The sequence below is a fragment of the Mirounga angustirostris genome, unplaced genomic scaffold (genome assembly GCF_029215605.1).
Source record: "Mirounga angustirostris isolate CCGP_5_RB_7025 unplaced genomic scaffold, mMirAng1.0.hap1 SCAF_5, whole genome shotgun sequence".
NCBI classification, from domain to species: Eukaryota; Metazoa; Chordata; class Mammalia; order Carnivora; family Phocidae; genus Mirounga; species Mirounga angustirostris.
In genome coordinates this window covers 153,260,422-153,285,743 of record NW_026991713.1, presented here as the reverse complement: position 1 = coordinate 153,285,743, position 25,322 = coordinate 153,260,422, and the positions used below count along the sequence as shown (strand labels likewise).

The 25,322-nt window shown below is 45.8% G+C and overlaps 1 protein-coding gene and 1 long non-coding RNA gene across 4 annotated transcripts in view; one reads left to right on the top strand and one right to left on the bottom strand.

The window, feature by feature from the left end:
* Window positions 1-18,009, top strand: part of LOC123844496 (uncharacterized) — a 392,425-nt gene extending 374,416 nt beyond the window's left edge. For all 3 annotated transcript variants that reach the window (XR_006790792.2, XR_010411862.1, XR_010411861.1), the window contains one exon: window positions 17,829-18,009. This is a non-coding gene — a long non-coding RNA (uncharacterized LOC123844496). The remainder of the gene's footprint in view (window positions 1-17,828) is intronic.
* Window positions 18,010-18,846: 837 nt separating this feature from the next.
* Window positions 18,847-25,322, bottom strand: part of XYLT1 (xylosyltransferase 1) — a 299,327-nt gene continuing 292,851 nt past the window's right edge. The window contains exon 12 of the mRNA XM_045875055.3: window positions 18,847-24,848. Coding sequence (XP_045731011.1) covers window positions 24,526-24,848 — 323 coding nt within the window. The 3' untranslated portion in view covers window positions 18,847-24,525. The remainder of the gene's footprint in view (window positions 24,849-25,322) is intronic.

The following is a 25,322-nucleotide window of genomic DNA, read 5'->3' as shown; positions in this document are numbered from 1 at the left end:
TCCCTTTGGAGGAAATGCTCCTCTTCCACTCAGATCCTGTGATCGGGATGGGGCTGCCAATCACAGTTTCTTATCCAGTCCCCTGGCCACAGAGGTGGGCCTATGATCCAGACTCAGCCAGTGACAGCACCGTGTGCGCCGGCCCCGGTGATAGGTCCAGGGCTAGATGTGGGACTCCAGCTTGCCTGTGAGAGCCATCTCTTTGGGCAGTGAGGATCAAGGACATTGATGTTTCTTCTGTGTTACACAGTTTGAAGGACAAGCAGCAGGGACTCCTGGGGGCCTTCTTTCTCTCTCACGAGGTACCCACCGTCTGTAGGGGAGAATAGACTCAAGCTGGGGCCCACAGAATCAGAGAAAAAGGGGACCATGGGTATCTAGACTCCAGTTCCAGAACCCCCTAGAGCACCCTCGTTCTTGTACTTGGAGCTTACTTTGTACTTTGTGTCTTCTGCAGTTTCATGAACCAATAGATTGTTCTTCTGAGTAAACTTCTTTGAGGAGTTAGCTTAGTATGACTTGCCAGTGATAGAACCCTGACTAATGCAGACAGGAACATTAAAAATCTATTTTGAGAATAGCTTCTTGGAAGCAGCTGACACCTTACATGTTCTGTGCTGGGTGCTGAGATGGAACTTTGGACTCTGCCCCTATGTGTCTGAACTTGAAGGGACCTCTCTCCGTGGTCAATAAGGCCCCTTCCCCATCCGGCGGGTGAGGAGATGGAGCTCCCATGCGGGAAAGATCTCCAGCAATAACACTGCGAATTGGTAGCAGATCTGAGGCTAGAGATCACCTGGGTCTCTTGGCTCTAAGGCCAGCACTGGGCATCAGAGGTCGGGCAACATGCAGCTCCCAGGCAGAACAGTGGAGAACGCCCACTAAATATGAATGCACAGGGTCAGGAGTCTCCAACCCTTGACTTCCAGCCAGCCATACCTCCTTGTAGTCTCCGTTGGGACTTTCAAGACCAGGTGAGGTGTGAATCATTCTTGGTTGGGATCTCACTCTCAGAGAGCTGGTCTAGAACTCAACGTTGGGCACCCTGGTTAGCAAGGCCTCAAGCCAACCCTACCAAAGGCCTGGCTGCTTCCACCAGAGGTTTGGCCTTGGAGGGGAGACCTCCCCTGGAGCAACTGCAGGGATTGGCTGGGGGGATAGGGTCAGGGGCACTGCCAAAACAGAACTTCATTCCCATTGCAGCTACAGGAGGCTTCCCAACCCCCCAGGTTTTAGTTTTCTTTTATATATTGGGGTTTAATATGCAGGGTTTTTTTTTTAATGGGTTCACTTAAATGAAAGGAAAAAAAACCCTGAAAACCATTAATCCGATGAACTTGAACCAACCACTGCTATTCTCTGAACAAAAGGTGACATGTGGCAGGACAAATAAATCCACAAGAAAAAAATCCCAACCAATCTTTTCATGAAAAAGGCCCAGAACTATCATTATTGAAGGGGGGAAAAATCACTGTTTACAGTAACCCATGTTTTGCAAAATTTTATTAAATATTGAATATAAAGACAGCATTTTGGATAGATGACCTCATCATGACCATATGTTAATTAAGAAATACAGCCTCATTCTTTTGTTCATTCACTAGATACTCAGAGTATCCATGCTCTGGGCTTACCGTGCTAGGTGCTTAAAACACCACAGTGAACAAAACAGGTAGGATCCATCCTTCTGTGGAGATTTGAGAAGTTTATCCTTCTCATGCAATCAAACCCTCTTTTTTGAGAACTTTTCTTTGAACAAACTGAAATGGAAAAATGTTTATAGCCTATGAATCTGGAATCCATCCATGTTTCCAAAATCACTTCTCTAGATGATTTCTATTTTTATTTAATTCCAGTATAGTTGACATATTCTGTTACATAATTTTCAGGTGTACAGTACAGTGATTCAACAATTCTATATATGACTCCGTGCTCATCAAGATAAGTGTGCTTTTCAGCCCCGCTCCCCTCTGGTAACTAGCCATCAGTCTGTTCTCTATAGTTAAGAATCTGTTTTTTCATTTGTCTTTTTTCCTTTGTTTTGTTTCTGAAATTCCACAAATGAGTGAAATTGTGTGGTATTTGTCTTTCTCTGACTTACTTCACTTAGCATTATACTCTCTCGATCCATCCATGTTGCAAATGGCAAGATTTCATTACTTTTTTTATGTTATGTAAATCACCATACATTACATCATTAGGTTTTTTTTTTTAGATTTTATTTATTTATTTGAGAGAGAGAATGAGAGACAGAGAGCATGAGAGGGAGGAGGGTCAGAGGGAGAAGCAGACTCCCCGCCGAGCAGGGAGCCCGACGCGGGACTTGATCCCGGGACTCCAGGATCATGACCTGAGCCGAAGGCAGTCGCTCAACCAACTGAGCCACCCAGGCGCCCCACATCATTAGTTTTTGATGTAGTGTTCCATGATTCATTGTTTGCGTATAACACCCAGTGCTCCATGCAGTACGTGCCCTCTTTAATACCCATCACCAGGCTAACCCATCCCCCCACCCCCCTCCCCTCTAGAACCCTCAGTTTGTTTCTCAGAGTCCATAGTCTCTCTGGTTCATCTCCCACTCCGATATCCGCTCCCTTCATTCTTCCCTTCCTGCTATCTTCTTTATTTTTTTTTAAACATATAATGTGTTATTTGTTTCAGAGGTACAGGTCTGTGATTCAACAGTCTTACACAATTCACAGCGCTCACCATAGCACATACCCTCCCCAGTGTCTATCACCCAGCCACCCCATCCCTCCCACCCCCCACCACTCCAGCAACCCTCAATTTGTTTCCTAGAATAAGAATTCCTATATCAGTGAGGTCATATGATACATGTCTTTCTCTGATTGACTTATTTCGCTCAGGATAATACCCTCCAGTTCCATCCACATCATTGCAAATGGCAAGATTTCATTCCTTTTGATGGCTACGTAATATTCCATTGTATATATATACCACATCTTCTTTATCCATTCGTCTGTCGATGGACATCTTGGCTCTTTCCACAGTTTGGCTATTGTGGACATTGCTATAAACATCGGGGTGCACGTACCCTTTCGGATCCCTACATTTGTATCTTTGGGGTAAATACCCAGTAGTGCAATTGCTGGGTCGTAGGGTAGCTCTATTTTCAACTTTTTGAAGAACCTCCATACTGTTTTCCAGAGTGGCTGCAACCAGCTTGCATTCCCACCAACAGTGTAGGAGGGTTCCCTTTTCTCCACATCCCTGCCAACATCTGTAATTTCCCGACTTGCTAATTTTAGCCATTCTGACTGGTGTGAGGTGGTATCTCATTGAGGTTTTGATTTGGATTTCCCTGATGGCGAGTGATGTTGCACACTTTTTCATGTGTCTGTTGGCCATTTGGATGTCTTCCTTGGAAAAATGTCTATTCATGTCTTCTGCCCATTTCTTGATTGGATCTTTGTTCTTTGGGTGTTGAGTTTAATAAGTTCTTTATAGATTTTGGACACTAGCCCTTTATCTGATGTATCATTTGCAAATATCTTCTCCCATTCTGTCGGTTGTCTTTTGGTTTTTTGACTATTTCTTTTGCTGTGCAAAAGCTTTTTATCTTGATGAAGTCCCAATAGTTCATTTTTGCCCTTGCTTCCCTTGCCTTTGGTGATGTTTCTAGGAAGAAGTTGCTTCGGCTGAGGTCAAAGAGGTTGCTGCCTGTGTTCTCCTTTAGGATTTTGATGGACTCCTGTCTCACATTGAGGTCTTTCAACCATTTTGAGTCTATTTTTGTGTGTGGTGTAAGGCAATGGTCCAGTTTCATTCTTCTGCATGTGGCTGTCCAATTTTCCCAACACCATTTGTTGAAGAGACTGTCTTTTTTCCATTGGACATTCTTTCCTGCTTTGTCAAAGATTAGTTGACCATAGAGTTGAGGGTCCATTTCTGGGCTCTCTATTCTGTTCCATTGATCTATGTGTCTGTTTTTGTGCCAGTACCAAACTGTCTTGGTGATGACAGCTTTGTAATAGAGCTTGAAGTCCGGAATTGTGATGCCACCAGCTTTTCTTTTCTTTTTCAACATTCCTTTGGCTATTTGGGGTCTTTTCTGGATCCATACAAATTTTAGGATTATTTGCTCCATTTCTTTGAAAAAAGTGGGTGGTATTTTGATGGGGATTGCATTAAATGTGTAGATTGCTCTAGGTAGCATTGACATCTTCACATATTTGTTCTTCCAGTCCATGAGCATGGAATGTTTTTCCATTTCTTTGTGTCTTCCTCAATTTCTTTCATAAGTATTTTATAGTTTTCTGAGTACAGATCCTTTGCCTCTTTGGTTAGATTTATTCCTAGGTATCTTATGGTTTTGGGTGCAGTTGTAAATGGAATCGACTCCTTAATTTCTCTTTCTTCTGTCTTGTTGATGATGTATAGGAATGCCACTGATTTCTGTGCATTGATTTTATATCCTGCCACTTTACTGAATTCCTGTATGAGTTCTAACAGTTTTGGGGTGGAGTCTTTTGGGTTTTCCACATAAAGTATCATATCATCTGCAAAGAGTGAGAGTTTGACTTCTTCTTTGCCAATTTGGATGCTTTTTATTTCTTCTTGCTGTCTGATTGCTGTGGCTAGGACTTCTAGTACTATGTTGAATAGAAGTGATAGTGGACATCCCTGCCGTGTTCCTGACCTTAGGGGGAAGCTCTCAGTTTTTCCCCATTGAGAATGATATTCGCTGTGGGTTTTTCATAGATGGCTTTTATGATATTGAGGTATGTACCCTCTATCCCTATACTCTGAAGAATTTTGATCAAGAAAGGATGCTGTACTTTGTCAAATGCTTTTCCTGCATCTATTGAGAGGATCATATGGTTCTTGTTCCTTCTTTTATTAATGTATTGTATCACATTGATTGATTTGTGAATGTTGAACCAACCTTGCAGCCCAGGGATAAATCCCACTTGGTCGTGGTGAATAATCCTTTTAATGTACTGTTGGATCCTATTGGCTAGTATTTTGGTGAGAATTTTTGCATCCATGTTCATCAAGGATATTGGTCTGTAATTCTCCTTTTTGATGGGGTCTTTGGTTTGGGGATCAAGGTAATGGTGGCCTCATAAAATGAGTTTGGAAGTTTTCCTTCCATTTCTATTTTTTGGAACAGTTTCAGAAGGATAGGTATTAATTCTTCTTTAAAAGTTTGGTAGAATTCCCCTGGGAAGCCATCTGGCCCTGGGCTTTTGTTTGTTGGAAGATTTTTGATGACTGCTTCAATTTCCTTAGTGGTTATAGGTCTGTTCAGGTTTTCTATTTCTTCCTGGTTCAGTTTTGGTAGTTGATACATCTCTAGGAATGCATCCATTTCTTCCAGATTATCTAATTTGCTGGCATATAGTTGCTCATAATATGTTCTTATAATTGTTTGTATTTCTTTGGTGTTGGTTGTGATCTCTCCTCTTTCATTCATGATTTTGTTGATTTGGGTCATTTCTCTTTTCTTTTTATAAGTCTGGCCAGGGGTTTATCAATCTTGTTAATTCTTTCAAAGAACCATCTCCTAGTTTCATTGATCTGTTCTACTGTTCTTTTGGTTTCTATTTCATTGATTTCTGCTCTGATCTTTATTATTTCTCTTCTGCTGGGTTTAGGCTTTATTTGCTGTTCTTTCTTCAGCTCCTTTAGATGTAGGGTTAGGTTGTGTATTTGAGACCTTTCTTGTTTCTTGAGAAAGGCTTTTATTGCTATATACTTTCCTCTTAGGACTGCCTTTGCTGTATCCCAAAGATTTTGAACAGTTGTGTTTTCATTTTCATTTGTTTCCATGAATTTTTAAAATTCTTCTTTAATTTCCTGGTTGACCCATTCATTCTTTAGTAGGATGCTCTTTAGCCTCCATGTATTTGAGTTCTTTCTGACTTTCCTCTTGTGATTGAGTTCTAGTTTCAAAGCATTGTGGTCTGAAAATATGCAGGGAATGATCCCAGTCTTTTGGTACCTGTTAAGACCTGATTTGTGACCTAGGATGTGATCTCTTCTGGAGAATGTTCCATGGGCACTAGAGAAGAATGTGTATTCTGTTGCTTTGGGATGGAATGTTCTGAATATATCTGTGAAGTCCATTTGGCCCAGTGTGTCATTTAAAGTCTTTATTTCCTTGTTGATCTTTTGCTTAGACGATCTGTCCATTTCAGTGAGGGGGGTGTTAAAGTCCCCCACTAATACTGTATTGTTGTCAATGTGTTTCTTTGCTTTTGTTATTAAGTGGCTTATATATTTGGCTGCTGCCATGTTAGGGGCATAGATATTTACAATCATTAGATCTTCTTGTTGGATAGACCCTTTAAGTAGGATATAGTGTCCTTCCTCATCTCTTATTACAGTCTTTGGTTTAAAATCTAATTTGTCTGATATAAGGATTGCCACCCCAGCTTTCTTTTGGTGTCCATTAGCATGGTAAATGGTTTTCCGCCCCCTCACTTTCAATCTGGAGGTGTCTTTGGGTCTAAAATGAGTCTCTTGCAGACAGCATATCAATGGGTCTTGTTTTTTTTATCCAATATGATAGCCTGTGTCTTTTGGTTGGGGTATTTAGCCCATTTACATTCAGGGTAACTATTGAAAGATATGAATTTAGTGCCATTGTATTGCCTGTAAGGTGACTGTTACTGTGTATTGTCTGTGTTCCTTTCTGGTCTGTGTTGCTTTTAGGCTCTCTCTTAGAGGACCCCTTTCAATATTTCTTATAGGGCTGGTTTTGTGTTTGTAATTCCTTTAATTTTTGTTTGTCCTGGAAGCTTTTTATCTATCTTCAGTGGTAGCCTCACTGGATATAGTATTCTTGGCTACATATTTTTCTCGTTTAGTGCTCTGAATATATCATGCCAGTCCTTTCTGGCCTGCCAGCTCTCTGTGGATAGGTCTGTTGCCAATCTAATGTTTCTACCATTGTAGGTTACAGATCTCTTCTCCTGAGCTGCTTTCAGGATTTTCTCTTTGTCTCTGACACTTGTAAGTTTTACTATTAGATGTCGGGGTGTTGACCTATTTTTATTGATTTTGAGAGGGGTTCTCTGTGCCTCCTGGATTTTGATGCCTGTTTCCTTCCCCAAATTAGGGAAGTTCTCTGCTATAATTTGCTCCAATGTACCTTCTGCATCTCTCTCTTTCTTCTTCTTCTGGGATCCCAATTATTCTAATGTTGTTTCGTCTTACGGTATCACTTATCTCTCAAATTCTGCCCTCGTGATCCAGTAGTTGTTTATCTCTCTTTGTCTCAGCTTCCTTATTTTCCATCATTTGGTCTTCTATATCACCAATTTTCTCTTCTGCCTCATTTATCCTAGCAGTTAGAGCCTCCATTTTTGATTGCACCTCATTAATAGCCTTTTGATTTCGACTTGGTTAGATTATAGTTCTTTTATTTCTCCAGAAAGGGTTTCTCTAATAACTTCCATGCTTTTTTCAAGCCCAGCTAGTATCTTTAAAATCATCATTCTGAACTCTAGTTCCGACATCTTAGTAATGTCCGTATTGATTAGGTCCCTGGCAGTCAGTACTGCCTCTTGTTCTTTTTGTTGAGGTGATTTTTTTCTGTCTTGTCATTTTGTCCAGAGGAGAATAGATGAATGAGAGAACAAAATGCTAACAGGGTAACAATGTCCCCAGAAAATATCCACTAAACAAATCAGAAAAGACCTGAAACCGGGGGAAAAGAAAGGGAAGGAAAGAAAAAAGAAAAGAAAAGATAAAAACAAACAAAAACAAAACAAAACAGAATATGATCAAATATGATCAGGCTGGTGCATAGATCAGTGCCACACACTAGATTTTGGGTGTATTTTGGTCTGTTAGAAGAAAGTGCCTTCCAAAATTTTAAAGAAAGAAAAACTTATATATATATAAAAATAAGGGTTAATATGATGATGGGATGGAATATGACTGTAAAGATGAAAATTATAAAAGATTTTATAAAAGGAATTGATAAGAAGTTGTTTGAAAAAAGAAAGGATTTAAAAAGAAAGGGGAGAGAATGTGATCAGGCAGGAGACTAGAACAAAGCCATACACTAGAGATTTAGGGTATATTTTGATCTGTTAGAAGAAAGTGTATCCTAAAATTTTAAAGAGAATATATACACCAAAAATAAGGGTAACTACTATGAAGGGATAGAATATGACTCTAGAAATAAAAAAAATTTTTTTAAGAAAGGGATTGATAAGATGTTGGTTGAAAAAGGGAAAAAGAAAAATTCAAAAAAACCCCCCAAAAATTAACTTTGAAAGACTAAAGAATCATGGGAAAAAAGGCATGGATTCTATGTGCAGTATTCCCTAGCGCTGGAGTTCTGCTGTTCTCATTGATTGGTAAACTTGGTCTTGGCTGGCTGTTCTTGCTGATCTTCTGGGGGAGGGGCCTGTTGCTGTGGTTCCCAAATGTCTTTGTCGGAGGCAGAATTGCCCTGCCCTTGCCAGTCCGGGCTAAGTAATCTGCTCGGGTTTGCTCTCGGGAGCTTTTGTTCCCTGCAAGCTTTCTGTACAGCTTTGGAGGCCGGGAGTGAAAATGGCGGCTTCCCAATCTCCACCCCGGAGGAGCTGAGAACTTGGGGCCCCACTCCTCAGTGTGCTCCCAGAGAAAAGCAGTCAGTCACTCCTGTCTCCCCAGTCTCCCGCCACACTCCGTGCTCACCCGGCCTGTGACCGAGCGTTTCTGTCTCTGGCACCCAATTTGGTGTGGAGTCTCCAAACCCAGAAGATCCCTGCAGTGCGCTCCCGTGCAGCTCCTCCCGGGGGAGGAAGGGGAGTCTCCCCGGATCTGCCGCTTGTTGGGTCCCTGCTGGAGGAGCAGTGGCCTGACTGTGCCCTGGATCACGGTTTATGGCAACCCCGAGCTGAGAGCCCACTCCTCGACTCCGTCTCTGCAGCCAGCTTCCCCGCTCCGATACCTGGGAGCTCTGCCGCACTCAGGCACCCCTGGTCTTTCTGTGACCCCGAGGGTCCTGAGACCACACTGTCCCGTGAGGGTTCCACCCCCTGCTTAGCCACCGGAGTGACGTCCCTCAGTGGAGCAGCCTTCTAAAAGTTCCGATTTTGTGCTCCGCGGCTCTATCACTTGCCAGAAGCGGCCGACAGAGGCCCCCTCCCCCACCGTCTATCCTCCTGAATATCACCTTGGATTCACTTCTCCACAAGTCCTACCTTTCAGAAAGCAGTCGCTTTTCTGTTCAGAGAGTTGCTGCTATTCTTTTCTTCGATCTCCTGTTGAGTTCATAGGTGTTCAGAATGGTTTGATCCCTATCTAGCTGAATTCCTGGGACCAGACAAAATTTAGATCTCCTACTCCTCTGCCATCTTGCTCCTCCCACCAAGATTTCATTACTTTTTATGACTAATATTCCATTGTGTATATATACCACGTCTTCTATATCCATGCATCTATTGATGGACACATGGGCTCCTTCCAGATCTTGGCTCTTGTAAATAATGCTCTAATAGACAGAGGGCGCATATATCCTTTGGAATTAGTGTTTTTGTATTCTTTGAGTAAATAACCAATAGTATGATTACTGGATCATAGGATAGTTATATTTATAATTTTTTGAGGAACCTCTGTAATGTTTTCCACAGTGGCTGCACCAGCTTGCATTCTCACCAACAGGGCACCACTATTCCCCTTTTCTTCACATCCTGGGCCAACACCCATTGTTTTGTTGTGTTTTTGATTTTAGTCATTCTGATGGGTGTGAGGTGATCTCTCATTGTGGCTTTGATTTGCATTTCCCTGATGATGAGTGATGATGAGCATCTTTTCATGTGTCTGTTGGCCATCTGGATGTCTTCCTCAGAGAAATGTCTGTTTATGTCTTCTGCCATTTTTATTTGTATTATTTGGGTTTTTTTTGGTGTTGAGTTGTAGAAGTTGTTCATATATTTTGGATACTAACCTTTTATCAAATATGTCATTTGCAAATATCTTCTCCCATAGGTTGTCTCTTAGTTTTGTTGACTGTTCACTTTGCTGTGCAGAAGCTTTTAATTTTGATGTAGTCCCAATAGTTATTTTTGTTGCTCTCGCCTCAGGAGATACCTAGAAAAATGTTGTTACTGCTGATGTCAGAGAAATTACTGGCCTCTGCCCTTTTCTAGGATTTTTATGGTTTCAGGGCTCACATTTAGGTTCTTAATCCATTTTGAGTTTGTGTCTGGCATAAGAAAGGAGTCCAGTTTCATTTTTTTGCGTGTGGCTGTCCAGTTTCCCCAACAGCATTTGTTGAAGAGACTTTTTCCCCACTGCATATTCTTGCCTCTGTTGCCAAAGACTAATTGACCATAATAACATCATGGGTTTATTTCTGGGCTTTCTACTCTGTTCCATTGACCTATGTGTCTGTTTTCGTGCCAGTGCCATACTGTTTTTATTACTACAACTTTGTAAAATATCTTGAAATGGGGGATTGTGATACCTCCAGTTTTGTTCTTCAAGATTGCTTTGGCTATTTGGGGTCTTTTGCGGTTCCATACACAATTTTAGGATTGTTTGTGCTAGATCTGTTTTAAAAAAAAAATGCTCTTGGTATTTTGGTGTAGGGATTGCATTAAATGAGTAGATTGCTTTGGGTAGTGTAGACATTTTAACAACATTTGTTCTTCCAACTCACAGGTATGGAATGTCTTTCCATTTCTTTGTGTCATCTTTAATTTCTTTCAGTGTTTTATAGTTTTCAGAGTAGAGGTCTTACACTTCTTTGTTTAGGTTTATTCCTAGGTATTGTACTATTTTTATGCAATTGTAAATGGGATTGTTTTCTTAATTTCTCTTCCTGCTGCTTCATCATTATTCAGATTTTTGTACATTGAATTTGTATCCCATGACTTTCCTGAATTCATCTATCAGCTGGAGTAGTTTTTTGGTGGTCTTTAGGGTTTTCTATATATAGTATTCTGTCATCTGCATATAGTGAAAAATTTACTTCTTCCTTTCCAATTTGAGTGCCTTTTATTTCTTTTTGTTGTCTGATTGCTGTGGCTAGGACTTCCAGTGCTATGTTGAATAAAAGTGTCGAGATTGGACATATTTGTCTTGTTCCTGACTTTAGGGGTAAAGTTCTCAGTCATTCCCTATTAAGGATGATGTTAGCTGTGGGTTTTTCATACATGGCCTAAATCTACTTTGTTGAGGGTTGTTTTTTCTTTTGTTTTGTTTTTTTAAATCATGAATGGATGTTGTACTTTTTCACGTGCTTTTTCTGCATCTATTGAGATGCTCCTATGGTTCTTATCCTTTCTCTTACTGATGTGATGTATCACTTTGATTGATTCACGAATATGGAACCACCCTTGCAGCCCAGGAATAAATCCCACTTGATTGTGGTGAATGATTTTTTTAAATGTATTGTTGGATCCAGTTTGCTAGCATTTTGTTGAGGATTTTTGCATCTATGTTCATGAGAGAAATTGTCCGTAGTTCTCATTTTTAGTGGTGTCTTTGTCTGCTTTTGGTATCGGGTTAATGATGCCCTCATAGAATGAATTTGGGTTCATTTTCCTTCATGTTCTGTTTTTTTGTAATAGCTTGAGAACAATAGGTATTAATTCTTCTTTAAATGTTTGGTAAAATTCATCTGTAAAGCCATCTGGTCCTGGACTTTTTGCTTGTTGGGAGTTTTTTGATCACTGTTTCAGTCTCCTTGCTGGTAATTGGTCTGTTCAAATTTTCTATTTCTTCCTGTTTCAGTTTTGGTAGTTTACTTGTTTCTAGGAATTTATCTCTTTGCTCTAGGTTGTCCACTTTGTTGCCATATAGTTTTTCATAATATTCTCTTAAAATTGTTTGTATTTTTGTTGTGTTATTTCTCCTTTTTCATTTGTGATTTGAGTCCTTTCTTTCTCTTTTGTTTTATGATGAGTCGGGCTAGAGCTTTATCAGTTACATTGATCTTTTCAAAGAAGCAGCTCCTGGTTTCATTGATCTGTTCTATTTTTTTAAATTTCTGTATTACTTATTTCTGCTCTCATCTTTATTATTTCCTTTCTTCTGCTGGTTAGGGTTTTGTTGTTCTCTTTCTAGCTCCTTTAGGTGTAAGGTGAGGTTGTTTATGCGAGATTTTTCTTCTTGAGGTCGGTTTGGATTGCTATAAACTTCCCTCTCAGAACTGCTTTTGCTGCATCCCAAATGTTTTGGACCATTGTGTGTTCATTTTCATTGGTTTCCATGTACTTTTGGAGTTTTTCTTTTATTTTCCCCCATTCATTGTTTAGTAGCATGTTATTTAACCTCCATGTATTTGTGGTCTTTCCAGATTGTGTGTGTGTGTGTGTGTGTGTGTGTATGTGGTTGATTTCTAGATTGATAGCATTGTTGGTCAGAAAATAGGCATGGTGTGACTTTGATCTTTTTTAATTTGGTGAACTGTGTTTTGTGACCTAATTTGTGACCTATTCTGGAGAATGTTCTGTGTGCACTTGGAAAGAATTTGTATTCTGCTGTTTTAGAACAGAATGTTTTGAATATATCTGTTAAATTCATCTGGTCTAATTTGTCATTCAAAGCACTGTTTCATTGTTGATTTTTGTTTGTTTGTTTGTTTGGATGGTCTGTCCATCAATGTAGATGGAGTGTTAAAGTCCCCTACTATTAAAGTATTATTATCAATTAGTTCCTTTATGTTTGTTATTAACTGATTTATTTGGGTGCTCCTATGTTGTAGGCATAAATATTTACAATTGTTATATCTTTTTGTTGGATTATCCCCTTCAGGATTATATGGTTTCCTTTGTCTCCTCCTCCTCCCCTTCTTCCTCTTCCCCTTCATCCTCCTCCTCCTCCCCCCTCCCCTCCTCCTCCTCCTTCTTCTTCGTCTTTCTTATTTTTAAATATATTTGGTAGAGAGCGCACAAACGGGGTAAGGAGGGGGAGTGGCAGGCAGAGGGAGAAGCAGGCTCCCCGCAGAGCAAGGAGCCTGATGTGAAACTCCATCCCAGGACCCTGGGATCATGACCTGAGTCAAAGGCAGATGTTTAACTGACTGAGCCACCCAGGCACCCCATCCTTTGTCTCATCGTCTTTGTTTGAAGTCTATTTTGTCCCATATAAATGTTGCTATGCTAGCTTTCTTTTGACGTCCATTTGCATGGTAAATGTTTCTATATCCCCTGTCAATCTGCAGGTGTCTTTAGGTCTGAAATGAATCTCTTGTAGGCAGTGTACAGATGGGTCTAATTTTTTCATCTACTGTCACTCTGTGTCTTTTGATTGGGGGGTTCAGTCCATTTACATTCAAAGTAATTATTGACAGGTATTTATTGCCATTTTGTTACTTATTTTATGGTGGTGGTTGTGGTTTTTCTCTGATCCTTTCTTGTGTGCTCTCTTATGGTTTGCTGGTTTTCTTTAGTGATATACTTGGATTCCTTTCTCTTTATTACTTGTATATACATTATTGGTTTTTGATTTGTGGTTACTGTTAGGTTTGTATATAACATTTTCTGCAAATAGTCTATATTAAGTTGATGGTCACTTAAGTGCAAATCCATTCTTTATTCCTCTCCCTGCCGTGTTTAAAGTGTATGGTGTCATATTTTACATCCTTTTATTTTGTGAATCCCTGGATTGATTTTTTTTTTAATAGAAATACTTATTCTTACTGCTTTTGTGTGATCTACTTTTCATACTTTGACTTATGACTCAAAGGGTCTCCTTTAATTTTTTTTGCAGGGCTGGGGTATCTGGGTGGCTCAGTTGGTGAAGTGTCCAACTCTTGACTTCGGCTCAGGTCATGATCTCAGGGTCATGAGATCGAGCCCCACATCAGGCTCTGTGCTCAGTGGAGGAGTCTGCTTGAGATTCTCTATCTCCCTCTCCCCTCTGCCCCTACCCCCTCAAATAAATAAATTAATCTTAAACAAAAACCACATTCAGGGCTGGTTTAGTGTTCATGAATTCCTTCAGTTTTTGCTTGTCTGAGAAACTTTTTATCTCTCCTTCCATTTGAATGATAGCCTTGCTGGATAGAGTATTCTTGGCTGTAGATTTTTCCCTCTTAGCACTTCTATATTTCATGTCACTCTATTCTGGCCTGAAAGGTTTATGCTGAAAAATCCACTGATAGCCTTATGGAGTTTCCCTTGTATATAACTTTTTTTTTTTCCTCTTGCACCTTTTAAAATGTTCCTTTATCACTATTATTATTATTATTTTTTGCCATTTTAATAACTATGTGGACCTCCTTTGGTTGATTTTTTTTTTTTTTGGCGGGGGGTGGGGGGGAGGCTCTCTTGCCTCCTGGACTTGGATCTGTTTCCTTCCCCAGCTCTGGGAACTTTTCAGCTATTATTTTTTCAAATAAATGTTCTGCCGCCTTTCCTCTCTCTTCTCCTTCTGGGATCCCTATAATGTGAATGTTTTATGCTTGATGGAGTCACTGAATTTCCTAAGTCTATTCTTATTTTGCATAATTCTTTTTTTCTCTCATTTGTTCAGCTTGATTACTTTCTATCACTCTATCTTCTAGTTCATTAATTCATTCCTTTGCTTCTTCCAGCCTCCTATTTATTCCTCAAGTATATCTTAGATTTCATTTATTGAGTTCTTCATCTCTGATTGGTTCCTTTTTTATGTTTTCTTTCTCTTTGTTAAGGGTCTCACTCATGTCCTCCACTCTCTTCTCAAGGCCAGTGAGTATCTTCATGATCATTACTTTAAATTCCCTATCAGGCATGTTACTTACATCCATTTCGCTTAGGTCTCTTGCTGCGGTTTGGTCCTGTTTTTTCATTTGTGATAGATTCCTCTTTCTCCTCATTTTGCCTAACTCTCTCTGTCTGTTTCTGTGGGTTAGGAATGTCAGTTTTGTCTCATGCTCTTGAAACCAGTGGGTGGAAGTGCACTTTTAATGAGGTAGGGCTTGTCCTTCTCTGCAGGTGAAGTGCAGCCCCCCTGGAGACTGGTGTCACGTGGGTTCTGGGTTCCGCAAGGTGGCTGTGTGGTTATGATGAGGGGCGGGGGAAGGAAATGGCACCTGCCAGCTCCTTTGTTCCTGGAGGAGTCCCTCAGGGAACTCTGAGATGACTAACCACCATTGCCTCATGTAAGCCCCAGGTGCCTTGCAAACTGCTGCTTCTAGGCAGAGAAGGCAGGCTGTTGGTTGTGCTGGCTCCGTATGGGTAGGGACTCAGCTCCTGATTGCCCTCTGGGCTCTCTCAGAGCAGAGCCACTGATTTTTTAAGGTTCGTTTTATGTCCCCCTGGTTGTAAGCACTCAGAAATTTGGCTCCTCTGATTTTCAAAGCAAAATGCTTTGGGGATTTCTCTGCCCTTGCAGGCTCTCTAGTGTGATAAATTGTTTTCTCTCCCCTCTCTGTGCCCATGGCTCCCTCCCTCTGGTGGTTCCCACTGAGCCCTCACCCTTCCTACCCTCTTTGATGTGATATTTTCTCTACAATTAGTGGTGGAGTTTGTTTGGCAAGTCTCTAGGGTCCTTTCCTGGGTGTTGGCTCTCATACAAGTGTTACCTAGTTGTATCCAAGGGATGAGATGTGTTTAGAGTCCTCTTACTCTGTCATCTTCCCAGGAAGTCTCCTATCAAGTGTATTTTTAATTTCGTTGTGTTTTTCCTCTTTGATGGGTTTTTTTTTATCTCTTTGTTAAGGATCTCATGGATGTCCTCCACTCTTTTCCCCAGTCCAGTGAGTACCTTTATGATCATTACTTTAAATTCTTTATCAGGCACATTACTTCTCTACATTTTGTTTAGCTCTCTTGCTATGATTTTGTCCTGTTCTTTCATTTGGGACCTACTCCTCTTATACATTTTGCCTAACTTGCTGTGCTTCTCTGTGTTAGCAAAGTGAGTTGTTTCTTGGTCTTGAAAGTAGGGACCTTGGGGCGCCTGGTGGCTCAGTCAGCATCTGCCTTTGGCTCAGGTAATGATCCTGGGGTCCTGGGATGGAGCCCTGCATTGGGTTCCCTGCTCAGCAGGGGGTCTGCTTCTCCCTCCGCTTCTGCCCCTCCCCCCACTCGTGCTTGCTCTCTCTCTCTCAAAAAAAAAATCTTAAAGAGAAAGTAAACAGTGGCCTTAGGAAGAAAAGAGGTCCTATAGTGCCCTGCAGGGCCATGTTCCCTACTGACCAGAACCTGGTGCTTCAGGGTCTCAGTGTCTCCTCTGTGTGTTGCGAGTGCCCTGGTGTGGTGGCTGAGCCACATCTGCCTTCAGTCCAGTCGTCTGCACTGGCTATTTGCCTGCTGTGGGGAGGGTTCGGTCCCCGTGGTGGTGGTGGGGGTGCACCAGTCTGGGGCCACCTTGGGCTTGAGGTGGGTCAGACCAGGCATTTGCTAGAGATGCGGTGGCACCCAACTGTAGGCCCCTTTCCTTGTGTTGTCCCCTGAGAAGCTTTCATTGGCGGGTGGGCCTGCAATCAGACAAGTTTCTTTCCCATGCCCACCACTCTAGTCAGTGGGACGGGTCTGTGTGGTTGGCTTTCCCTCGCCCGGGGGAAGGAGTCCCTTTGCAGTGGTGGTGGCCCCTGATGGGGCTGCTAGCACACTGCTGAGCTTGGGGCCCCAGTGTGGACGGGCTCTGGCCAGGGGTATATCAGGGGGGTGGATCTGCAATGTGCTGGGGGGTAGGGGGCAGCTGGGTGGGCGTGTTTATGAGCAGCCAGTCCTCAGCAGGAGGGCCTCAGGCTGGCCTGGGTGCAGGGGGCAGATCGGCTGAAGCGCAGTGCTGGGGGGTGGGGCAGGGTGCAGGCAAGCTGGGTACCGAATGTCAGCACTGCGCTGGTTCCCGCAGGTGACCGTGTGCTTATGCTGGGGGTGGGGGGGCGGGAGAGGGAAATGGCGCCTTTGTTCCTGGAGGAGTCTCCCAGAGCTCTGTCCCTCTGGGACACGTGCTAAGATTAGTAAAGAACTCTCCCTTTTGTATACCCCAGGCATTTGTTGAACTGCCGCTTCTTTGCTCTATCTCCCTGGGGTGTTTGTTGAGCTGCCTCTATTTAAGGGCAGGACACTGTTTTCTGCTGCCCTTCTGACTCCCCTGGAGCTGACCCTGCTGATTCTGAAAGTTGCAGATGTTAAGTCCCACTGATTGTAAGAACTGGAGAAGTTAGGCCTCTCTGGTATTCAAAGCCAAATGTGAGGGGGACTGGTCTTCCCAGTGGAGGTCCCCTAGGTCTCAGGTGCCTGGCGTGGGGTCTGTTCCTCTCTCAGCCTGTGGCATCCCTCTGTCCTGCAGACAGTCCCCTGGCTCAGTCTGGCTCCTGACCACATCTCTTGCCCTCCTGCCCCCTTTGATGTGGCCTCTTTTCTACGTTTAGCTGTGGAGAGTCTGCTCTGTCAGTGTTTGGGTCGTGTTCTGGGTTATTTGCACTGACCTGGATGTTACCTGTGGGTTTATCTGTGGGACAAGGTGAGCCTACGATTCTCCTACTCTGCAATCTTCGCAGGAAGTCCTGACTGGGGCATTGTTCAGTGTGGAATTCAGGGCAAGCCACACCCCCCCCCCCCAACGCCCCCATCCCCATCCTAAAGTCACCATCTCTAGCCTATTTTGTTCTAGTTGTGCAGTCCTATCTGGGTCTCAGGGGCACTCTCTGCCTTTAAGGATGTTGAAGGGTGAATTAACAGTATCTCTGCAATCCGGCCACCTGGGCACTCTCAGTCCCTGTCCATGGCCTTCAGGAGCCACGTATAAACATGGCAGTGAGGCCAACCCAAGGATGGAGGATCATTCCTCCTAAAGACTTGAGAAGGTCTCACTGGGGCATGGGGAACCTTGGCTCTGGTTCTGACCATGATGCTAGTATCTTGTATCTTGGTAGCTTCAAGCCAATCACTTCACCCACTGGAGTCTCTAACTTTTACTTGTAGGATGAAGGGGCTGAGATTCAGATTTTGCAGAGGAACATCTGAGTTGCCACTTCTGGATGAATGAGGAGTTAAGGTAAGACTGCCTGCTAGAACACAAATTCTCAATGGGGTCACACAACACACGTTTCATATCGCGGTCACCAGTCGGGAATGGCTGGTCAGGGGACTTTCCTATGTGACTATCCAGGGGCCTGGATCCTTCTGTGGCTCTGCCCACCTTTAAACTGGGAGCTTTGTGAGGTTTCCAAGAAGAGTAGAGCAGAGCGACGCATGAATGCTCCAAAACAAGATGATTCAAAACACTTGCACTGGAAATTTTTTGGGCCAGGTCTGGAAGTGCCCTGCGCCCCTCCCACCCACATTTCATGGGCCAGAAGTTGGCCACAAGGCCACACCTAGGCACGAGGAAATCTGGGAAATGTGGTCTGGCCATGTGGAGAGGAGGAAACGCGTTGGCTACACAACCAGCCAGCTGGGGAGAGAGAACCGTTTGCCACTTGAAATGGCAGGCCTTCCTGGCTATCCTTGACTTACCAAAGGGTCTAAAACCATACACTTCGACCTCAACCAGGGCAGTCGTGTACAGGAGGGTGTTACAATAATGTCACTGCAAGAAGACAGCAGGCTAGGGCGCCTGGGTGGCTCAGTTGGTTAAGCGACTGCCTTCGGCTCAGGTCATGATCCTGGAGTCCCGGGATCGAGTCCCGCATCGGGCTCCCTGCTCGGCAGGGAGTCTGCTTCTCCCTCTGACCCTCCCCCCTCTCATGTACTCGCTCTCTCTCATTCTCTCTCTCTCAAATAAATAAAATCTTAAAAAAAAAAAAGACAGCAGGCTGGATTAGGGAGTGCATCCACACCTCCAGGTTTTCCCAGGAGTGGCCCAACTCAGGCCTGGGGTCTGGGCATTCCATCCCCAGTTCAGATGACAGATTCTATAATCACCCAATAGAGGAAGGAAGAGAGTACTGGATTTGGTAAAGATGCAGGATATTGCTGAAGAGAAGCCATACAGCCACTGTTCCATAAAGACAGTATTTTTTTTTTTTAATTTTTAAAATTCTGCATCTGAAAACACAGTATGACAGAAAGCATCTATATACACCTGCAGTGTTTTTGGTATGATACAGTATTTAATACATCCACTGTTTTCTGCAAAAGATTTTGCTTTGTCAGACAGAAACAAACTCCCCTAGACAAAAAAATACAGCTAAGGCACAATTTCGTTGTTTTTCTGCTAAATGAAGATACAGAAAAGGTGCAAAAATGGGCGGGTAGTGCAATCACTTCCGAGAAACACTGTCTACCTCGAAGAAAAGCGTTCGTAGGATCGGAATTTTGATGACTGGTCAATTTCAGATAGTTCAATCTCTTTTAAAATACTCCTTTAAATAAATAGCAAAATATCTACATCTTTCAGTGTGTGCCATTGGAATTCTCTTTTTTAAACTTTATTTACAGATTTTTTTAAATCAATACATTACAAAATATTTCTGTACAGTTTTATGCATATCATGATCTATAACAAAATAGTTATTTTTAAAAACTATATCACCACATGTCTTTGAGAAAAAAATGAGGGGGACAGTAATAACTTATCATGAGGCCTCTACAAAAAAAATAAAACAAATGCTACTGACAACATAATATTAAAAACAAAAAAGAAGACGGAGAAAGGACTCTAAGGACGGTTGCACTCAATTCCAGTGAATTTCCTATGAGAACCCTGGGGGGGTTGTCTTTGGCCGCCAACGGGACCTGGAGCGATGGAAGTCAGGAGCGTGATCCCTTTGAGAACACGACCCACGACCCATCTGCTGGGAATACGGAACACTCTCCCTTTCCAGGCAGGAAGGACGGAAAGAGAAATCGAGACACTCTCCTGATTTACCCTTGAAGAAGTACAGGAAGTCATCAAGCCGGGGGGAGGGTGGGGGGGGGTGGAGGCGGAGGGGGCGGTGGGAGAGGGAGGACGGGGGAGTAGGTGCTCACACCGGCCTGGGGCAGAAGCCAGCCCGGTGCCTCCGCAGTGCGCGTGGACAGCTGCACCAGCGAGCTGCCGTTGGTGGGAGCACCGGAGCCTTCATTTTACCCAGAGGAACAACAGAATACTTTTTCTTAAAGACGACACGTAGAAGCCGTTTCTGTCGCGTCTGCAAGCTACAGACGGGCAGCCCCTGGCTGAGGAGGTTGCCCTGAAAGCATCGGGATGCTCTTTCTTGGATGTTGGTAGAAGTTGGAGGGAGAGGGCAGTCAGCTTTCCAAAAATAATGTTAAGGCCACATTTGAAAAAGGAGAAACCTAAGGCTTTTGGGGGTCGGTGGGGGAAGCAGGGGAGGAGAAGCAAGTGGGAGGGAAATGAGGATGGAGCAGAGATGGTATGCAGGAAGTGGGGGGGTGCCAGGGGCAGAACCTGCTTTCCTGGGGACTCCGGGGGGGGGGGGGGGGGAGAGGCAGTTGGAGTGTTCCCAGCCAGGGGGAGGGGAGGGGAGGGGAGGGCCGCCTTCTCCCTGCGGGCTTGGTGAGGGCAGAACCAAAGACAACGTGAGGGGTAGACACAGGTGGCGCATGAAAGCCCTCCTCGGTCTTAAGAGGGGTCTACACAGTATCTTGTTGGTAAGGTAAAACAAACAAAAAAGCCCAAACTTCCGAGAGAAACAGACAGAGAGAGGGAGAGAAATTTGCATAGATTGTACATTCAGCTCCAGCACATTTGGGACACCTAATTATTCCCCCCCCCTCCCCAGGTAAACTTCTCAGCAGACACAATGAGGTAGCGCCTGTGGTAGACCCATGGGCAAAAAGTAAGGTAACTGAGTTGAAGAGGGTGTCCTGTGAGCCAGCACAGCTCCAACAGAGTGTCCAAGACGTGTGCTAAGACGGCTGCTCAAACCTGGGGCTGTTTGACACACCCCTCCCTCCCCGGCCCCTGTCTTTGTCACCTCCGCCTGGGCGGGCTGGAATTCTGGAAGGTATGGGCCTCCTTAGGTTAGGTCTCCAAATTCTTTTTTTTTTTTTTAAGCACCATCTTGGGACCAGGCCAGCCTCACAAGCCAGTTCTTCTGGGACCCTTCTCCTCCGCGGGACCGTCTCTTCGGGGTGGAATGACTGGTAAGAGATTTGTGTTCTTGCTTCAGAGCAATCGGCGAAATGAGCTATAATCTTTGCCCCTTCCTACTGGTGGCTCATTTCCTCCTCCACCAGGGCACTGCCTGACCTCCTGGCAAACCAGCTCTCCAGAGAGCAGAGGTGGTTGGCCGTGCACGGGATGAACTATGGAATTTCTCTTTGCCCACACTCAAAACTGAAAAAAACCCATAAAACAAAAACACATGGTTGACACTTAAAAATCAAATTTCCTATGAAAATCTGGATCTCTGGCTTCCTTTACCAAATTGGAAGATTCTGCAGGCTCACTTGCAAAGACGGGCTGCTGTCTTTGGGTGGGCCGTGCGCACAGACCTCAGTCCCCACCACTCCCAATTGTCTTATGCCAACCATGTTAAGCATTTGCGACCCCTACCACAGAGTGTGGCTTTGACCTAACAGGGTTTGGCCAACAGCTGTTCCTAGTATACCTCCCTTGGGTGCTGTTGGGGGGCTTATGTCCTGAGTCCCCGGTGGACTTTGCTGTGTAAGGGGTCTTGGCTCAAGCCCCACCTTCCACAGCTGCTTCTCTCTACTCTGCACCTTCCTGGCAAAGAGATGGAGGTTCCAGCCCATGTCCTCTTTGTACTTGTCAACCAGGGAGCCTGAAGGCAGCAGGTCCACCCAACCCAGGCATGTGCCCAGAGAGATGCAATGCGCCCCTTTTGGGGACTAGGATGGTCTTGCTTGTCCTGAGGGCACTGGCATCTTAAACTAGCAAGGGGGAAATGAAGCCTGAATGACTCCTGATCTGACCAGGAAGGTCTTTTTCCAAAGGGAGGTAAGGGCCCCCTTGTTAAATATGGGGTCTGTGCATTGCTTGCGTCCTTGAGGGAGATTGCTTTGCGCCTGGCCTGGGCTGTGGGAGTCGGGAAGACAGGCAGCCGCCTGAGCGTCACTGGACGGGCTGGCTGGGAAATGACACAGGGTGCCACAGCCTCTTGAATGCTTCCTTCTCCCCAGACTGCCCTCAGGCTCCTGGTCAGGGAGACAGGGGCCAGGCTTCAGGCTGTAACCCGGGTTCATCTCCTGTGGTTGGGTCCCACAGCCAGAACTCACGGCTGCCTGCCCTAGTGCCCTTTCCCGAATCACTCACTCTCAGGCCGATGAAGTTCAGCTGTTATTGTGTCCCCTGGGAAAACATCACCCTTTCTCAAATCGTCCTGGGCTTTGTTTGGAAATTTTTGTTTTTAATAGCAACGTTATTCCCTGGTCCAAAAACCAGAGATCTTTACAGAAACACGGGGTGTGACTGACTGGCTTCTGAATTCCTTGCTGTGAGCGGGGGTGGGGAGGGGAGATGGTGCCCAGAGTAGACCATCTCTGCTTCTTCTGGGGTGGGGGGGGGAATATCAGCATTGTCATGGGTGCAGGCAGGGGTCTGCAGGCACACACACCAGACCCAGGCCTGAGCCCTGCACAGGACACGGTGGAAACCACGGGACTCCTAGCAGTCTGGCCAGGAGGGTAAAGAGGAAGGCTCCCTGGGTGGGCTGGGGCAGAAAGGGGTGGTGGCACGGGCTGGCTGGGCTCCTAGAGTTTGCAAGTTCATGGAGGGATAATCCGGGTTTTCTCAGCAAGCTCCTCCGAGGTCTCTGGAGCCCCTGGTGACCATGGCTAGCTCTGGGCTCAGTACGACCATTCCCCGTCTTCGTAAACTGGCTTTCTCTCCCTCTCAGGCTTGGAAGGGGGTCCTCTCCCTCCACCCGAGTCATGAGCATGTCTTGTCCCTGTGCCTGCCGTGGGCAGCAGGGATGGCTCAGGAATTCCAGCCCCACGGGGACCAGAGAACCCGCCGAGGCTCCCTCCTGCCTGAGGAAAAACTAAGGCTCCAGTGTCCCCAGGGGTACCCCGCTTTCAGCCAGTGGATGATGCTGGTGCAAGCATTCTCCTCGTGGTGTCCAACACCCCTGCTTTCCTCTGAGGACATGGAGAATGTGGGGCAGACAGGAGAGAGACAGACACTGGGGGTGGGGAGGGGGGGCCTTTCGTGAATAAAGGCAGCTTCAGTTAGTAAGAGACGTAACTGACAAGCTGCAAAAGCAGCACCTACTCATTAGTCATTGACTAAACTATAGAAATAATAAATACCGAAAGTGTCCCTCCTCCAGACCCTCCCTGGCCCCTAGGACATGCGGCCTGGCGGGACTGTGGGTGAGCGTGGAGCGGTCAGGAGGGACTGAAGTACCTTCATACCCACACTGCCCAGAAACACAAGGATGGGCCCTCCAGGGCAGGGCCGTTAGCAACCGGGGGTGGGCCTTGGCCAAGGAAAGCCTGTCCTGGCAGGGGGGGGTGCGGCGAGGGGAGGCTAGAATTGGAGAAGGAAGGGGCCTCGGGATGGGCTCTCCAGCGGAGCAGGGCCAGCCCTCCGAGGCACACAGCAAGGACACATTTCAGGTTTACGGCAACTCAAGCAGTTGGAAGAACACTATTGTTTAGGCTTAAACCGCCCTGATGCTCAAGCTTCTAGCTTTCACATGGCATAGCAGAGGGGCCTGCTGGCACCTTGGAGAAGGAAGGGCATGAATTTAAAAACCAAATCTGAAATGCTTGTTACTGGATGTGAAAAGCCTGGTCACTTCCCTACAGCACCAGGGGGGTGGGGGGTGGGGCAATTCCCAAAGGTCTGGAGTGCCCAACTTCGGAGCGCAAGGGCTCAGGCAGGGGGCGGGTATTGCTGTGCTGTCCAGCTCAGGAGTTGGCTCCAACCCATCTCTGAGTCTCATGGCCATTGTCCCCAGAGTTCTCCCGGCCCCTGAATGGCTGGGAGATTTGATGCTCCTACCCCTGAACCTCATCCCATTGATGCCACCTCAGGGGGCAGTCTGGAGGGAGGCTGGCCTGGACCGCAGACTTTGGGGAACCTCGGCCATGTCCCATCAAAAAGCTATCCTGCTTATCTCGTTAGTAAGGAGGACAACTCACCGGACAAGGGCTGGCGGAAGGCTCAGCCAGTCCCCTTTCCCCGCTCAGGAGCAGGAAGATGAGCCCAAGGGTGGGGCTGGAGATCAAGCCCACAGTCTGGGCAGTGCTTTTCATATGGGGTTTTGCAGAGCCCTTGGGTTCTGGGGAGGTACCTCAGGAGGTGCCCCGGGCAAAGGGACTGCCCACTGGGCTGAGCGTTGAGGAAAAAACCTCAGACTCCCCAGCTTCAACCAGAGCAGCCTGGATTTCAACCACACCTTGAACTTCTGCCTCCACCTGTGCTTAGTAAACAAAATTCTGCTGCTCAAAATAAAAGTTGGAGAATCACTTGACTGGGGGGATTGGGTCACCAAGGGGGAGGACAAGGAACCTGGAGGCTTCGAGGATCAACCAGAAGAGGTAAGACCACGATGGCGCTGGGACCCAGCAATCCTCGCCCCCAGGGGCCAGCGTGCACAATGCGGGTCGTTGGCACCTCCACACCTTCCTTCTCCATCTTTCTGTAGCCAGGAGAGCCCCCTCGTCACAAAAGGCACCCCTGGGACTGGGGGGCCAGGGTCCGGGCGCCACCGGCCCTCGAGCTGCTTTCCCTCTGAGATCTGCTGAGGCCCACGCGGGCCCGGTGCTACCTGAGCCGGCCATCGGGTTTGACCGCCCCCAGCTCGGACTTGGGGTCGGGGCTGAAGGAGCTCCAGGCCGTCTGGCTGCAGGGCTGCATGACGGGGCAGGCACTGAGGCCTGTGGTGCAGACGTCCATGGCAGTCCACATGCCACCTACCAGAGAGTCCAGCCAGCGCTCCAGCACTGTGCCCGTGGAGGCTGCGTTCCTCCGTGCCTGCTCCACCTGGGCCGGGCTGATGGGCAGGCTGAGGACGGGGTTCAGGCTCTGGAAGCTCTGCTCCATGTAGGCGCTGCGGGGGGGCCCGCTGTGCAGCTTCAGCGCCTCCTCTGAAAGCCACAGGGAACAAGGAGATGGTCAGGAGGGTCACAGAGCGCATACGCCCGGGACAGTCTCCTGTGGTTGGCAGGAGTCAAGGGGTCGGCAGCCCCGTGGCACAGACGAGGACACACCCCCCAGGGACACTCCCTCCACAGCCACGAGCCCACTTTGTGCAGGGCACGGTCCACACGTCTGTTCACTGAGCACAGGCTTACAGAGCAGCTCAGCAGTCCAGACCATTCATTCACTCATAGGTTTTCAGCACCTACTTTGTGCAAGGCATTCATTCAACACCTACCTCTCTCTGCAAGGCACTCATTCATTCATTTGCTAAAGATTAAGGGCCAGGCCCCACTCCACCTGGCGCGGAGGGAACCAGATAAGATTATAGCCCCGCGGAGGGAGACTGAGGACAATCCATAGATAAGGTCCTTTCAGCCGGTGATCAGTAACTAACTCGAACGGACTACGGACTACGTTAT